This window comes from Thermobia domestica, chromosome 6 (assembly GCF_964235325.1).
Source record: "Thermobia domestica chromosome 6, izTheDome1.hap1.1, whole genome shotgun sequence".
Taxonomy (NCBI): Eukaryota; Metazoa; Arthropoda; class Insecta; order Zygentoma; family Lepismatidae; genus Thermobia; species Thermobia domestica.
Window position 1 is genome coordinate 48,174,131 of NC_137459.1, and position 15,222 is coordinate 48,189,352.

Consider the following 15,222-nt stretch of genomic DNA (forward strand, 5'->3'; position numbering starts at 1 on the left):
AGCCACCACCACCGAGGAAATCACCAACATTGTCTGTAGTTATACGAGGGGTAGATCCGAGCTATAGTGACGAGGAGGTCTTTGAAGAACTTAAACTGGAAGGGCACAATATCATAAAATGTATCCGAATCAAAAACGATCATGGGTTGACCTACATGGTGCGGGTTCTCACAAACTCTCAACAGACTATCGATGAGTTACTCACCCGTGGCGCCTATATCTATAAACAACGCCATCGTGTTGAACCATCACGCACCTCCGCTCCTTTACCCATTCGCTGTGAACGGTGTCAGGTCTACGGTCAGCACTCCACTTCCCAATGTAAAAATCCATTCAAATGTGGTTATTGTTCCGGCCCTCACCCTACAAGAAGCTGTACAAATTTACAATCACCTCCAACCTGCTCCACATGTCAAGATCATTCTCACCCTACATACAGTTACAAATGCCGATCCAAACCAGCTCCTGAACCAACAAAGCCAGAGACTGTGGCACCATTACGCATACCGGACCAAATCCAACCACCCGCCAATCCTGCTTTACAGCAACCTGTAACTGTCCATCAGCTTCTCACATTTCTTACCTTCTCGCTACAAAATATCCATCCATTCCTTCGAGATCACATCGCCCAACAAATTCAAATCGCGGCTAAGGCAATTTTCCACGCCAATATCTATCCAACATATTCCGGCAATGTCGTCTATTATCACTCAAATGTACTCGAAACGGAGGTTTAACAGCTATCCTGTCATCATTCTCTGCATTATGGCGCTCTCCTTTTTGTTCTTAAACATCCGTTCTTTACCACAGCATAAGCCGCTCTTCGAAGCACTTTTACTCGAAGGAAAAATCCATGCCTTTATCCTTAATGAGACACATCTCACACCCAGATTGTCATGCCGCATACCTCGCTTCCAACTGTTACGCCAAGATAGCACTTTCCCTGCTAGGCGAGCCAACGGGGGAGTAGCGATTGGGTTTTCACCTTCTATTCCTTTTCGTAGTCACTCTCCGACTCTGCCTAATCTTCCTGAATACCTTATCACATCATTATATTATCAGGAATTGTATGTGACTGTAGCAACTATATACATCCGTCCTGGGCATGATATTCCGTTCAGCTTCTTTCAGTATATCTCCAATACCTTCCGTACCTACATCATTATGGCAGATGTGAATTTACATAGCCGGACACATACTCAACGGGATCGTTTCCTCAACTATATCACCAGTCATACTACTGGAGTGACTCTGCCACTTCCAAAACCGACTCGTCCCGCGAGTCAGACTACTCCAGATATAGTTATTGTTTCGAACAACATGTCACATCGTAGCTGTGTTAACGTTCTTGATCTCATTGGTAGCGATCATGCTCCAATCAAGCTAGACATTCAGACTCGTGTAACTACCACTTCTCAGTCTTCTTCTCCCCGTACTGTCTATCGTTACGATAAAGCAAATTGGACAGCTTACAGATCGTATCTTCAGGATCATCTTCATCATTTACAGCCACCAGCTACAGAATCAGAACTTTCTGAAACTTTGGATTCTCTAGTTAATGCTATCCATAACGCCACAGACAAACATATCCCTAAGTCAACAGTTTCGACTTTTCGACCCTCTTTACCTCCTCAATACTTACCATTGATCAAACGGTCCCGACAGTTTTATAGAGATTTTGCTGCCACTGGCAACCTTGACTCTCTTCATCATTACAGGCAGTTGCAACGAACGGTGCACAACTATCTTAAGGCTTACAAATTGCGATGCTGGGTCAAAGCTTGCAACAATCTCGGCTCACTTTCACATCCCACTCAGTATTGGAAAAGATTCCGACAGCTTACAGGTCGAAATACTCGTACAACATATCCTCTTATCGACAATAATACTCCGCTGCACACTGATACAGACAAGGCCAATGCATTTGCAAGATATCTCCAGGACATCTTTACGCCTCTTGCACCTGAAATTCCACATCGTTCTCATCCAGTCGACAAACTCAATCTGGATTCTCCTCATCTACAGCCTAATGTTAATCACACTCTGCCTGAAAACAATCCTCTTACTACACCGATCTCTATATCTGACATCAATTCAGTTGTAGCTCACAGACGTAACACAGCCCCTGGCATGGATTCTATTACATATAGACACATTAAAGAAAGTCCGTACGTAGTATTATATCTGCTTTGTCACATCTTTACTTTTATCCTTCGCACTGGCTTTGTACCTGCTGACTGGAAAACTTCGAAAACTCTTATGTTTCTCAAACCACATAAACCTGTTGCTTCTGTTAGCTCATACCGTCCTATTCAACTAACATCGACCTTCAGTAAAATACTGGAACGCATCATTGTCAAACGTCTTCATTCATACCTGGCACATCACCACGTCATTCCACTCGAGCAAGCTGGTTTCAGACCTTCTTTCAGCATTAATGACCAATTGCTCCGCCTCTCAAATTCCATCTATACTCACTTTAACACAGGCAACCCGTCTTGCTTGGTCCTGTTTGATCTCGAGAAGGCTTTCGACAAGGTCTGGCATCCCGCTCTCATCTATAAACTCAAACAGCTCCGCCTGCCTATTGCTTACCTTAGATTCGTCTTTAATTTTCTTAGCTGTCGATTGGCTTATGTCTGTATCAACACTAGTTTTTCATTTCCTATTTTTCTTCATTCTGGAGTTCCCCAAGGATCGGCTTTGTCGCCCTTACTATATATTATATTCGTTTCCGACTTCCCAGCAGTCCCAGATAATGTTAAGCTCTTTCAGTATGCCGATGACACTGCACTTTTTGCGACGGGCAAAACAATTCATCAGCTTAATCTGGCTCTCCAGGATGCTATCAATGTCTTTGTTGATTGGTGCTCCCACTGGAGACTGATAATAAACCCAGCAAAAACTCAATGTATTGTATTTCTTGCCCCGAAGTATCGTTCACGTGTACACCGCAACCCAACACTCTTACACCTCTCTGTACAAGATGTACCTTTAAAACCTACTCGCAGTGTCAAATATCTAGGAGTAACCTTCGATCATCAACTAACCTGGACACCACATCTGAAAGATATCTCCAAGAAGGCGTACTCTCGCCTCAATCTTCTGAAAGGTCTTGCTGGAACTACCTGGGGACTCCATACTCATACACTTCTTAACACGTACAAAGTTTTCCTCCGCCCGATTTTGACGTACGGATTTACAGCTTGGATATCTGCTCCGACCTCATACTATGAGAAATTATGCATCTTGGAACGTCATGCCTTGCGAATTGCTTATCGTATCAAATTACCAAGTCCCACTCAAGATCTCTATCATAGACTTACATTTCCGCATATCTTATATCATTTAGAAACATTACGCACTAAATATATTACCCAGCGCCTGCACAACAATCATCCACTTCTTCAGCATACTTTTGACGATCATGCCCGAAGTACCTCTCCCGTTTCCGCTTTGTTCCCTCCGCTCTCATTACTATTCACTTTGTACCATTACACTCTACCTCCAGACCACCCAGACGCCGTCTACTACGAGCCATACACTACAGCCGCTCATCTACCTCACATATGGCCATCACATGCACAGTGACACCTTGTGTACTAACAGGGCTCCTCTGTCCTCATTGATGCCTAGCGCAGCCCCTAAAGATAACCAGCATTAGTTCAACTAACAAAACCTATGTGTTGTAGTGAGTTTCGCACTTCATTTCATCATTCCACATCATATCACTTACAGTTATGGTTTTCCCTCACTGCAGTTTATGTATTTACCTTTCCTCATGATTATGGTTAAAGGCCATAATGACTGTGAAAGTTTGAATAATAAAGTTTTCTGTACCTACCCATAGCCCAACCATTGCTTTCTGAATAGCAGAATATACTAAACATCTCTTCCCCTACAGAGGGCGTAACCCTCTTCGGGTAGTAGCTAGCGTAGGCTAGCTGGTAAATAAAAAAAAAATAAAAAATCCTGGACGTTCTGTGCCAGCAAAAAGCACCATTCAGGAATTGATTGAAAAATGGCGGCGTACAGGATCGGTTCAAAATGCTCCCAGGAGCAGACGACCACCTGTCTGCACACCTGAATTAAAGATGCAGGTGGAGGAGATAATGACAAGAAGTCCTCGAAAGTCAACCAGGAGATTGAGTCAACAGGTTCATGCGAGTGAGAGAAGTTGCAGACGTGTTTTAACTGGACTGAAGTTAAAACCGTACCGGATAAGTGTTATGCAAGAACTGAAGGAGCCTGACCTGCAGAAGAGGGTGCATTTCTGTTCATGGCTGTTGAGCAATGTTGCCAGTGGTTTCTTGGATTCACTAATGCTCATCATGAGTGACGAGGCGTGGTTCCACCTGTCTGGGTACGTAAATTCCCAAATCAACCGGTATTGGTAAACAGAAAATCCACACGCAATCCACCAGGTACCCTTGCATGATGAGAAGATTGGTGTGCCATTTATGAATCTCCTCAATCTTGCTCACATGTGTGTTGAAGTGGGCGGAGGACACTTTCAGCACCTGCTGTGAAGGTGAGTAGTCATATTCAATACATTACATTTCATTTATGTGTTGTAGTTAATCATATTCAATACATTACATTTTATTTTATGTGTTCACTTTACGGGCCGGTTTTACGTGCCGCACCCTGTAGTAGTACGTAAGAAACAGAAAAGAATTCTGTCTGATCTCAGAGACCCTAAACCTTGTTCTTCCGCAAGAGTTGAGGTGCTTGATAGTAAAATAAGTAATACGGTACCAAAGGATTCTTCTTCCTTTGTCTTTCGTTGAAGCAATTCGGTTTCTTGAATTTATGAATGAAGTAGAACCAAGTTACCACTCATCATCCAGGCAAACTGTAACTCGCCGTATTGAGGCCTTGTTTTCTAAGGAGAAGTGTGGCTGCGGAATCGATTGATTTGACAACAGATAGCTGGGCTTCGCAGGCTACGGAAAGTTATATTACAATCACAACCCACTATATGCTTCCATCTAAGTTCAATAAGTTCAGTCCTTCAAATAATTGAAATAGAAGTGAGGCACACAAGGGTAAACCTAACTCAGCATTTAGCCCATGTTGCAGAGTAGTGGAATATTTTAGATAAAATACATGCAATTGTCTATGACAATGCTAGTAATATCACAAGTGCGGTACGATAACTTCCGTATGCAAGCATATGTTGTTTTGCTCAGACCCTAAACTCTCTATAATTAAGGGACTTGCAATAGAGAAAATCGAGAAAATGTTAAGTGTTGTTAGTCGGATTGTTTCCCACTTTAAATATAGTACGTTGGCAACGTCAGAACTGGAAAAACAGTAAAGGTTATTAGGATTGGAAGTACATTTCCTTATACAGCAAGTTAAAACTCGGTGGAACAGCATACATGAAATGCTTGAGAGATTGATAGAACAAAGAAGAGCTCTTAACAATAAATTATCAGATAGAAATGTAACAAAGACGTCAGATTGCAAGAAATTTAACCCTTTAAGGATGTCCAAAATTTTAGACTTTTACTCAAACAGCTACTGCTTCCTTACAAGTAAACCTTACGTTTGGGTGAATCGAGTTGCTAACTGAGACACATATGAGAAAGTAGTACTAAATGTGGTCAGTATTTCAGTGAAGTTGTAGGTGCGAAGCTCCAGGGATTTAGGAGATACAGCTACCAGAACATCACATGGAAGTACATAATAGTCTACATACAGTTGGAGGTAAAAGCCCTGTAAGACCTCTTCTAACGACAAAAGGTGAATAACAAATATATGGGTACATATTAGGACTAGGGGGAAGTCATATAGTAAGAGTATACCTGACGGCGGCCATCTTGAAATCCGCCATTTTGAATTAAGGTTAAGTTTTTAAAATAGGAATAGGGTCATGTGATACATGATTTAAGGCGCAAATTTAATCAGATGAACAATGGTGACGTTAATTTTGATTTACGCGCAATTGGTAAAAAGTTACAGGGAAATTAAATATTGTTGCAGAATATGTATTAGTCCTTTACCCCACCTTGTAAATTTTGTGTTATTGACAATAATTAAATAAAAAGCATGTGGGTAAATATTTGGTCTATGGTAAGAGTTGCCTTGATGGCGGCCATGTTGAAATCCGCCATTGTGAATCAGACAAAAGTTTTAAACAAAACGCGTAACTGTGACATCTTATTAATAGCAAATTTTACCATAAATCCAACGGTATAACCATTTTTGCTTTATCATTAACCAGCACAAAATTAAATGGGAATAGAGTAATGCAATAGATGACTTTGGGCTAGAAGTTAATAAGAAATACAATGGTGGCGTTACAATGTTTGTGCAAGTCATGCACTCTTTTCTGAACTACATATTGATTGTACTAATTGAGGACTTTTCTGGAAGAAAGACCCAAGTTCAATTATGACTCAATTCCACTTTGGTCATCTTTCCTTAAATTAGCAACTTGTTTATGCGATAACAAATGCTGGTTAATGATAAAGCAAAAATAGTTATACCGTTGGATTTATGGTAACATTTGCTATTAATAAGGTGTCACTGTTATGCGTTTTGTTTAAAACTTTTGTCTCATTCACAATGGCGGATTTCAACATGGCCGCCATCAAGGCAACTCTTACCATAGACCTAATATTTATCCACATGCTTTTTATTTAATTATTATCATTAACACAAAATTTACAAGGTGGGGTAAAGGACTAATACATATTCTGCAACAATATTTAATTTCCCTGTAACTTTTTACCAATTGCGCGTAAATCAAAATTAACGTCACCATTGTTCATCTGATTAAATTTGCGCCTTAAATCATGTATCACATGACCCTATTCCTATTTTAAAAACTTAACCTTAATTCAAAATGGCGGATTTCAAGATGGCTGCCGTCAGGTATACTCTTACTATATGACTTCCCCCTAGTCCTAATATGTACCCATATATTTGTTATTCACCTTTTGTCGTTAGAAGAGGTCTTACAGGGCTTCTACCTCCAACTGTATGAAGACTATTATGTACTTCCATGTGATGTTCTGGTAGCTGTATCTCCTAAACCCCTGGAGCTTCGCACCTACAACTTCACTGAAATACTGACCACATTTAGCACTACTTTCTCATATGTGTCTCAGTTAGCAACTCGATTCACCCAAACGTAAGGTTTACTTGTTAGTATTTATCGTAGGATCATGGTTCATACCTCGTTTTTCTCACGATAGAGCATACTTACCAATGGTACCACGTGTCGGTATCATAAACCTCAACCGGAAAATCGAAAAAAAAACGGAATTTTTCTGAAAAAATCACCCCTTCGTAACACTTGCGCCCCTCGGGCCGGTCCCCGGTTTCACGTAGGGATCTAAAAAAATTGATAAATACCCAAAGGTAGGTCTACACATAATCCTTATGCAAGTTCAATCTGATATCTTGAAAACTAAAGGCGTGAAAAAGTTTTGAAATTTGCCTTTAAAAAAAAGTCACGTCCCTTCGCACCACTTGGCGCCGCCAAGTTGACTATCTGGTTTCAAAACGCATCTGCGGTGTTCTTTGGTCCATCCTTGACTTGAAAAATAAAAAAAAATCCCGGCTTAAATACCTGTTATAGAACCTAAATAAGCGGTCAAAGACGATAGTACGCCATGGTATATAAATATACCAGAACTCTTTAAAAGGTTAAACTTCCTACAGACTAGGGATGACTACATTTTCAGGGAAAACGGAAAAAGGAATATAATTCTTCCGGAAACTGGAAAATTAGAAAGACGGAAAATTTTCTGGAAAAACGGAAACGGAAAATCGGAAAACGGAAAATTTTCCGGAAAATCGGAAAACGGAAAATTTTCCGGAAAAACGGAAACGAAAAATTTTCCGGAAAATCGGAAAACGGAAAATTTTCCGGAAAAACGGAAACGGGAAATTTTCCTTAAAATCGGAAGACGGAAAATTTTCCGGAAAATCGGAAGACGGAAAATTTTCCGGAAAAACGGAAAACGGAAAATGTGATTCCCGGAAACCGGAAAACTTTTTCCGGAAATGGCCATCCCTACTTTCTTCATTCCACCATTTCATTCATTACTCATCATCACCGTCTCCTTTAGCCTAACCGGCATAACCGTGGGACGTAAAACTCAAAGATTTCATTTCATTTTTTTACATTCTTTATGAAGTAGGCTTTGCGCTAAAGGCTTCCTGAACGCGACAACACTGTACGACAGCGGTGCCGCACTTCCAGTTACTGTATGCTGTATCTTCATATAAGCGCGGGGAATTTAAAGGTTGGGCTGCAACATGGCTCACCGCTTAACGCAGAGAATATGTTGAAGTAAAATATATATATATATATATATATATATATATATATATATATATATATATATATATATATATGCTCTACCAACTAAACCTTTTTTGTTAATAGATTCAAATATTTTGAACACTAGACTTCCGAATTTTCGAATAGTGTTTTGTACGTTTCTCTACCTACCATGGTAAAGGAGATGAGGGCGTCGTACATTTGTTTTAATTACACAAAAAGTATCAAGTGATGAAAATTGAATTTTTCACAACTTACAGTTAATGGATCCATCTACATATTGTACACAGGAAATTATTTCACGTGATCTCTTTTCTGAGATATAGTCCTATAAACATTGATCTACCAAAAAAGTACGAAAAAATACGTACTCTTTCATTAATTTTTATTTTTTTTCTCACTACATAGTACAAAGAAAATTTTTATGTCTTAAGTATTGAAAAGACAACATTCCAGCAATTCCAACGAGGTACGACAATGCAATATAAGTTTTGACTGAACGTCATGGCAGCACCACGAAGTCAGGGGCCTATCTTTATGAAATGGATAGTAGGTAACTCTTGATAACGGTACCTGATGGAAAATAATATTGTCTAACGAGCCCTAGTTCCATATTTCTATTATATTTTATCTATTTGAAGAAATCACATAATTACTGTAAAATTTGCAGTGGTTAGACCTCTTAAGAGTACATTTTCCAAATTTACGTTCTTTTATTTTTGAAATTACATACATTGATTAACACAATGTCAATGTTAGCTTCTATTTTAGTTATATCAAACAGAACAAAATAAAATTCACCCATATTTCAAAATTTCGTACTAATGGAAAATAGAAGAACACGTTGCAATATTTGGTTCTCTGAAAACTGAGTGTTCGAGAAAACGTGTACTTTTGTATATCTGAATATTACATGTGACTCTATCTTTTTTTTTGGGGGGGGGTTTACCTGAATTTCATTATTTATATTAATTTGCAACCACTTTAGAAAAATGATATTTCGTAAGAAAACATCTGAAATATATGATAAATATCGTTAGGAATCAAATGAATAAAAGTTACTTACAATCTTCCAGAAATGGGATCCAGATCTAGGCAATGAATTCTGCTGGAAGGTTTGTTCTTGATTTTTCTGGTTTTCCTCAATCTTAAATCCTGTGAACGATTGTGTGTTGCTTTGCTTACAAAGACTTGTCCTGGGGTAACACCCAACCTTAAAAGTTCTAACTCCTTAAGTATTTTGAATGACATTCCTCAAAGTATCAAACTTCACCACACGCCGCAAATACAATCTTAAAAAAAAAAAAGGCGTCCACAGATTCTTTCTGACCTTTTTCACTCTTTGCTCTTCTTGTTATAGTGCAGAATACGACTTTTCGATTTTAAGATTTGGTTTCCATAACAAAAGCTCCTACAGATAATACACAAAACAAATAGGTAACGCTATGCGATTACGTGTATTCACTTGTGAATTTTGTTACAACACACTACTCAAGTTACATTCATAATGTGTGACTCACAAGTGAACGCCGTCGCTCGTCGTCGCTCAACGTGGCGACGCAATGCTTCTGCTGCAATAACAACCAGAGGCGACTGTTGGGGAAGTCGTATCGGTAAAAGTTTAAATTTTATCACTGCAAGCCGTGAGAAGAAAGATTCATACAGCTTCAGAAAACTGTATACAATAATTAGTAGATAAGCTTTTTTTTTTCATTACCTTTATAGCACTTGAGCTACCACTGGTAACAACATAGAAGTTTGGTTATAGTAACTGCAAAATTTTATTAGTGTTACGAGATCAAAAATCAAAATATTTGTACATCAGCTCTGAGACATTTGTGAAAAAAAAATAAAATAAAAAAGAAAAATATTTTGAAGTAAAATATTTGTATTTATATAAGTTAATTTGACACTTCATCAACAAAATAACAACTAAACGACTTCCTTTTTATAACATTTGGACATAGCTACAGTTACAGGAAAAAATCAATATACAGTCAGAACTTATTTTCAAAACTTATCAATATACAGTCAAAACTTAAATACGCCACGAATAAGAAAACTGTGAATAGTGAACAGGAAAATTTATTGGATTATGATATATGTTCCAAATTTACAAAATTACATATCAATCGTGATAGAAACATTTTTAATTAAAGTTTCTTAACAAAATTAGCATAGTTAATTATCACTCGTAGACAGTAGCTTAAATCATTTAGTTATTTTTTTCCTTGTTTCGCAGCTTTTAAAAGGAGGTCCTATAGTTCAGTGTGTACTGGGCAGTGGGGGTTCCTCGCACGCTTTCGCCTTTGGTGCGGGCGGTCCCAGGTTCGATTCCAGGTGGAACATTCGGTCGAAAATCTGTAAGGGCTTTCTCCGACCAACCATCTTGAGTGATATTTTCCTAATTTACGCCAGGTGAATACTGGTATGGTACCTAACTTAATGGTTCCAGGCCGCTTCCTTCTTTCCCTATTCTCCCGTAGTCTGGGGTGTAGCCAGCAGGTGTCTGTAGGAGGGGCCCGTCGTTTTTGAAGGGGGCAGCTACAATCTATTAAAAAATGTGTTGCAGCTAGTGTTTTTGAAGCCTGAAAAAAAACTGGATTTTTTCCTTCCTGAAAACTAAAAACACTGTTTTAGCTTCTTCTTCTTCTTCTTCTTCTTCTTCTTCTTCTTCTTATTATTATTATTATTATTATTATTATTATTATTATTATTATTATTATTATTATTATTTTCATAAATTATATTACAGCTAGTTTTCATTATGTTTAACCAAGAACTACTGCCCCGGACCAAACATTATACCTTTGTGCATAACTGTTTCAATACACAGAACCTATCTATAAAGGTAACCAAGAAAGTTCTATCGCTTTCTCACCCACCACCTCCGAACATTCATATGTCATCTAACACGTACCTGGAAGATCAAGAATAGATCGACAACCTTCTGCAAACGTTCTGGAAGGCCATGGGTTCCATCGCGGTAGAGGTTGGTGGGCCGTGAAGCGAAGAAGTTATCAAGTGCATTTTGCACCTCTACTAGGGATTTGAGCTGGCATCCTTTAAGGTGATTGTCCAAGGAAGGGGACAGATGATAATCGGGCGGTGCAATGTCCAGGGAGTATGCGGATGCAATAGTGTTTCCTATCCAAGGCGTAAAATGGTGTCCCGGGTCATCCTAGCCACGTGGGGCTTAGTGTTGTCCTGTAACATAAGGTCCCGTTTGGTATTCAGAATTCCCGGCTCCAGAGTTTCGAATTCCTCTTGAACACGGTTCAACTGCTGACAGTACACAGTTGCATTGATGCTACGAGCAGCTGGTAGCAGTTCCCGATGCACGATGCCGCGAGCAGTTCATCAACACACAGGAGGACTTTCTTCTGGTGCAGGGCTGGTTTCGGCTGTCTTGGAACCGTTCATGGGATGCTAATCAATTATGACGGCGCCGTGGAACTTCGTACAAGATCCACTTCTCATCACATGCCAACATCCTGTCCAGAAATGGCTCCTTCCTCAGATGAGACAGCGAAGAAACAAAGATGCCTGCTTGCGTTGCCTTTTGACCCGGAGTCAAGTTATGTGGGACCCATCGACCCAACTTCTAGTGTTTCCTCAGTTGATGAAGGTGCTGCTGAATTGTTTCGCCACTCACACTGAATTGTCCCCATGCCGTAAGCGTCGGTGGACCACAAATGAGCAATTAGCGACATCTCGCCAAACATTGGCGGTTGCGTAGCGACGATCACCGGTGGCCCCTCTTCCGTTTTGAAAATTATACCACCAGCGGCAGAGACGCGACAAAACGCCAATGAACTAGGGATGGCCGGATTCGGATCTGGTTGGGTCCGGATCCTTTGGATCAGGATCTCGGATCTGGATCCGGATCTCGGATTTCGAATCTGGATCCGGATGTCGAATCTCGGATCTGTATCCGGATCTCGGATTTCGGATCTGGATCCAGATCTCGAATCTTGGATCTGGATCCGGATCTCGAATCTCGGATCTGGATTCGAAATTCGGATCTGGGTTCGAAATTCGGATCTCAGATCTTGATTCTTACCCAAACTCACATCCCACCCAAATTGTGATAAAGTTGAATATCAAAAATTTGCCGAAAGTAATTTCACGAAGTTCTGACAGTGAAGAAGAAAACAGAAAATTAAGACGAATATTGACAATTCTATTTGTCTCCTTCTTTCTACACTAAAGATCAAATGCTTGCCTTACTAAAAAATAATCTAATTTGATCCGGATGAGACTTCGAATGTCGAATCTAGGTCCACCCGGTTGCAGGACCGAGATGAAATACACACATATTTATATTTGAAACCGGAATACAAAACTCGAATATTTAAAATTCCTCAATACACCTATTTCATTGACAGTTAAGAAAACATAAACAGTTAAGATAAGTATTGACTAGTTTTTACGTATATTTATCTTGCTCAGTCTGCTCAAAATATCAAATGTATACCTTACAATTAGATTTAATAATTATTTAGTAAATCACAATATGAACACCGAGAATAAACTATGAATTTTGGTGCCGCTTATCTAGATTTGAAATTTCGGATTCATACATAGAATCAGGCTGAAAGTTAAATATTTGAGATCTGGAAACCGAAACAAGTGCTAGTACCAAGATCCTAGCCGTTTGTACCTAGGTCATGCGAGCGGAAGGCACTTGCACTAATTCCGCATGTACTTCGGGGAACACGAGAAACTAAAAACAAATAAATATTCTTTTTCAGGGGCAAGTCGCGCTTTAACACGACTTTTCATGAGTGTTGTGTTTAAATACGAAAACTGTAATGGCGACTTGTTTGAAATAAATGTCTTTTCTTTTTTAGCAATGAAGTTAGACACTTTCACATTGAATAAAAATTAGCAAAGCACATTTCACTGATTAGAGTGCTGGTTCTTATGCAAGCTTTCACACTGAACCGATTTCCTCATGTGGGTATCGAATTGCCACAATTCACCACCTTTCTGAAAGACGTGGTTTATCAGGAGGTCGGCCAAGATTCTTTTGGACTTAGCCTGTAGACTGCTTCTGGTCTTAATTATTCCCATATAACAAGGCTAACCATATATAAAGTTGGTTCGAAATGATTTAAAATAGGGGGCGCGGTGGCTCAGTGGTAGAACGTTCACCTCCGGTGCTTGGGGTCCCTGGTTCGATCCCAGTTCGCGCCGTGTGAACTTTGTGGTGGGCAAGCATCGTGCTCGTGGGTTTTCTCAGGATTCTCCCGTTTCCTCCCACTTCCTTCATTCCACCATTTCACTCATTTCTCATTATCACCGTCTCCTTTAGCCTAACCGGAATAATCGCGGGACGTTAAACTTAAAGATTTCATTTCATTTCATGATTTAAAATATCACTAATTGACCTTAAGGGGATAATCGCGATTTAAATATTCGTAAATCAGAAGAGATGTAAAAGTTAAGCGTTAAAATAAATCCGATAATTCCTAATGCAACCTAAGGATAGCAATAAAACTCCTTATGTAACATTTTCAAAGCTAAGATTAACAGTTATGTTCTTGAAGAGGGTTTGTGGCAACATAGAATATTATAAATCCAATTATCATAAGTAGTACCTCTGAAGGGCATTTCACATCACCATCGCCCTTCATCCTGACAAGTGGCAATTCACTTACCCACAATGACTTTTCAGGCGTTCCAGTCACATCAATATCTCAGTTTGGGTTTGGGATCATACTTCGGTGAACCTTGACTATCACCATCAGCAGCTATTAGAGAATCAGAACTTATTTCTGTATTAGATAATGTGGATAACTATAGCTTTTCGTCTATAGAAGACGGAGAGCGTGCCTTCGGTGCCCGTGGTCATGGGTTCAATTTCCGGAGAGGCACTCAACAATTTCGATGTTGACCCAGTATCGTGAGGACAATTGCGGAGTTATCTTAAGTAAGAGGTAGCGGAATCCAGTCTAGAAAGCCGGTATTAGGGACTTTGGGTGTCGATGCGTTGACTACACATCCCCACTTTGAACGTAAGCCCGCTGGTAGGAACCAAAGGACTGTTGTGCCAAGAATTTAGTTTGTTTTAATTATCATAAATGCCTTCTTTATTATTAAATTTTATCCAATATTTTCTTTTCAACTAGTTTGGGAAACTCAGAGCTAGCTACTTGTTTTCTTTTTAATTCATGTTCATAGTTAGCACAACTAACCACTAAGGAAAAACAATCTTTTCAATAAAATTTGTCTCGCGTCTTTCGTAGCTCTAAGTTTAGTTATTTTAAGTTGTTTTTTTTTTTTAAGTTGAAGGGCGGTTTATCATTTCCCCTCGCTTTCAATATTTTTTTTCTAGTTTTACATATGTTTCTTTGCACGGACATTGCGGCTATACGCACGTGCTTAGTGTGTTCGTTTATAAAAGCGGGCCATTTTTCTGCCACTATAGAAAGTAAGAGTGCACTGTATCAGATAAATATTAATTGACATATGTAAGTGAATATATCTGTGACGAAGTCATAATTACTCAGTTTTTGCATCGTGCATAGTTTCCTCATTCTCATTAATCTCTTCACCCCCGCTTCCTGAATTCCAGTTCTAGTATTCTTTCTTGATGGGGAACTGATGTCTCATGTAGGCTTATTAACTGTAACATCAGCAATAAAGAAAGTACGGTTTAATTTGCACTAATTTTAAAACATTACGTTAATTAAATAATAATAATAATAATAATAATAATAATAATAATAATAATAATAATAATAATAATAATAATAATAATACGGAGCGAGCTCAGGCTACTTGCTAGGATTCTTGCTTCGCAATTGGATAATACCGGGTTCGAATTCGGAGACCAGCCATCCTGACTGAGGATTTTCCAGGATTGTTGCTCAGTTATACTGGGCAAATGCTAGGTTAGTACCTTGATCTAAGGCTCT

The 15,222-nt window shown here is 39.2% G+C and overlaps 1 protein-coding gene across 1 annotated transcript in view; it reads left to right on the forward strand.

Annotated features, from left to right (window-relative positions):
• Positions 1 to 765: 765 nt before the first annotated feature.
• Positions 766 to 15,222, forward strand: part of LOC145687177 (uncharacterized) — a 54,987-nt gene continuing 40,530 nt past the window's right edge. The window contains exon 1 of the mRNA XM_081760641.1: positions 766 to 2,168. Coding sequence (XP_081616767.1) covers positions 766 to 2,168 — 1,403 coding nt within the window. The remainder of the gene's footprint in view (positions 2,169 to 15,222) is intronic.